At 38.6% G+C, this 2,970-nt stretch overlaps 1 protein-coding gene across 1 annotated transcript; it reads left to right on the top strand.

Moving 5' to 3' along the window:
• The first annotated feature begins 324 nt into the window (after nucleotides 1-324).
• Nucleotides 325-2,366, top strand: LOC125269735. The gene is made up of 2 exons (XM_048192688.1): nucleotides 325-1,452; nucleotides 1,549-2,366. The coding sequence occupies exon 2, from the start codon at nucleotides 1,561-1,563 to the stop codon at nucleotides 2,215-2,217; it is 657 nt and encodes a 218-aa protein (XP_048048645.1). The 5' UTR covers nucleotides 325-1,452; nucleotides 1,549-1,560; the 3' UTR covers nucleotides 2,218-2,366.
• The last annotated feature ends 604 nt before the right edge of the window (nucleotides 2,367-2,970 follow it).

Here is a 2,970-nt window from a genome sequence, read left to right as displayed (position 1 = left end):
TATTGGTTTTATTTACATTAATTTTTATATAAATTAATGTATAATATAATTTTTATACATTAATGTTTTACATTTGGTTTATTGAAATAAATAATTTGTGAGTACAATCTGACTCTTCATTTTTCTGTGGCATTTTAGTTTTATGTGGCATTATTGCAAAAACAGACACTTCAGACAACAACAAATTCTAACCTTTCACAAAAAAACTGATTTGATGCATTTTATAATGTTTACGCACAGTTGCAATAGGACCAGTTGGCCACAACCAGAAAAATAAATGGATCAATATGGACCACTGCTGGATATATATTACAGTTTTTTCCAATTGCTAACACACTAAAATGACATGCACAGCACAATTATTTAAACTGACACACAGAGAGCAAAACTTCTTCTCAAGTCTCCAAAAGTCTAAACACCTTTTCTGTTTTACACACATTTTGCATTTCAAAATAGCACTTTTTAAATTCACTAAATACAGTTCTCTGCATAAGACACAACAATCTGACATAAAGTCACATGTTTGCCATTTCAAAACACTGCCATTCAAAATGACACTACATGAGCTAATTGGCCAATTACATGTGCCACCTGGCCAAACACCTCAGTGGTTAATTGTTAACACTTCAGTCAGGATGTAAGCACTATGAAAAGACCACAGGTGAGAACCTTTTTTTTTTTACAACAACAATGGAAGACATTGCAGAGAGAGGAAGAGGAAGAGGAAGAGGAAGAGGGAGGTTGAGAATAAGAGGGGGAGGAAGAGTGAGAGGTAGGGGTAGAGCAGGTAGAGGAGTTCATGGCCAAAGAAGACAAACACTTTCAAATGAAATCAGAGCAACCTTAGTAGATCATGTCATCAACCATGGGTTGACAATGCGTGAGGCTGGACAGAGAGTGCAGCCAAACTTGAGCCGTTTTACTGTCGCCTCTGTCATCCGGACCTTTAGACTGGAGAACAGGTATGTAACCAAAATTTCATGTAGTACACATGTAGTATACCCCATGTCATAGTGTATCAGTTGGGTGACACCTGTTTACTTAGTGTATGACATCAGCCATTCATGAACTGTACAAGTTTCCTGTACAATGTACTCTACTGTGGGGGAAAATATTTAGGCTGCATTGTCCAAGCCCTATATATATTTTTATTTTATTTTTTCTAAAGGACTGAGAGACGACACCATGGTGGAGGAAGGGGCCAAATGTTCACCGGGGTACAGGAAGCTGCCATTGTAAACTTGGTTTTGGAAAATAATGAAATCAGATTACGAGAAATTCAAAGCCACATCATCCAAGACAACACCTTATTCAACAACATTCAACGAGTTAGTCTGTCCACATTGGCTCGCATTCTCAAGCGAAACCAAATCAGAATGAAACAACTTTTATAAGGTGCCGTTTGAGAGAAACTCTCAAAGAAACAAAGAGTTCAGACGAGCATATGTGGATGTAAGTACTATATTGACTGCAGTACACTACACACAACATTGTTTCCCAGTGTACTGGATAACACCATATTGACTGATTTTTGTTCTTTGTTTTCAGGGAGTACTGGAAATGGATGCTCATGCAATCCCACATGAGTTCATCTTTATAGATGAGGCTGGGTTCAACCTAGCAAAGACCAGAAGAAGAGGGAGAAACCTCATTAGCCACAGAGCCATTATAGATGTTCCTGGCCAACGTGGTGGGAACATCACAATGTGCGCTGCCATCTCCAATATGCATGGTGTCCTCCACCGTCATGCCAAACTTGGACCATACAACACAGCCCATATTCTCACATTTCTGGACAGACTTCACAACATTCTCATACCACCAGAGCGTATGAATGATGCAGACCATCAAAGAAACCGGTACGTTGTAGTATGGGACAACGTGAGCTTTCATCGTGCAGCCCCAGTCCAAAACTGGTTTGCTGACCACCCAACATTTCTCGTGCAATACCTCCCACCATACTCACCATTTCTGAACCCCATAGAAGAATTCTTTTCGGCATGGCGGTGGAAGGTATACGACCGGCAGCCCTTTGTGCGCATGCCTCTTGTGCAGGCCATGGAAGAGGCATGTGATGAGATTGATGTGGGTGCAATTCAGGGATGGATAAGGCACTCAAGGCGCTTCTTCCCTCGATGTCTGGCAAGGGAAGATATTGCCTGTGATGTTGACGAGGCGTTGTGGCCAGACCCGGCTGTGCGGCAAGATGCTGCCTAATTATTTTTCTTGTCTTTTTTTTTTTTTGTAATAAAAACTGTAATATATTTTTTTTCAGAAATTTTCTTTTTCAGTTTACTTTTTTTGTAAGAATATTTTTGTTCAGTCCCATGTAAATATATCTGCTGTGCTTATGTTGTACTGACTTGTTTACTGTAGTGAAGGAAAAAAAATAAAAATGTTGCAACAGCATGTGTGTGTATCTGCAAATATTTCTGTGCATGTGAACAATCTGATACATATTTTAGTATTATGGCAAAGCATACTAAAGATGGGGGTGCTTTTCATTATGCCCAACAGTGTGTAGGTGGTTAGGCAAAAATCTGGTAATATGAATGAAGTGTGTGCCATTTCATGCAAAAGTTTGATTTTGATAATGCTATGTGTAGTTTCGGTTGCAGTGCTTCATTTTGCAGGATATATGAGGTATTTTGCAGTTTGGGTGTGTGGTTTTGTGAATTGTGTTAAGTGTTTTGATAAAACCAGACTAGTTTGAAAAATTGTGTGTTAGCAATTGGAAAAAACTGTAAAACTGTAATTCCTACATGTTTTCTTCTAACCAGCAGATGGCAGAATTCTGACTCTAACACCTTGATCAATATCCAGAAACAACATATCCCCCAAAACACAGCATAAATGTGTAACGATTGTACAGTTATTAATCAATTTATGGGTGGAATATGAATATAATAATTCATAAAGTTTTATGAATAATTATTATGCACATACCGACCCAAGGGGGAATTAACCATA

This window comes from Megalobrama amblycephala, linkage group LG6 (assembly GCF_018812025.1).
Source record: "Megalobrama amblycephala isolate DHTTF-2021 linkage group LG6, ASM1881202v1, whole genome shotgun sequence".
NCBI lineage: Eukaryota > Metazoa > Chordata > Actinopteri > Cypriniformes > Xenocyprididae > Megalobrama > Megalobrama amblycephala.
Note: the sequence above shows the minus strand (reverse complement) of the source record. Positions and strands in the feature narration are given on the sequence as shown.

Coding starts and splice junctions, on each gene's coding strand:
- LOC125269735 (XM_048192688.1), top strand. CDS start 1,561: ATGGATGCTCATGCAATCCCACATGAGTTCATCTTTATAGATGAGGCT.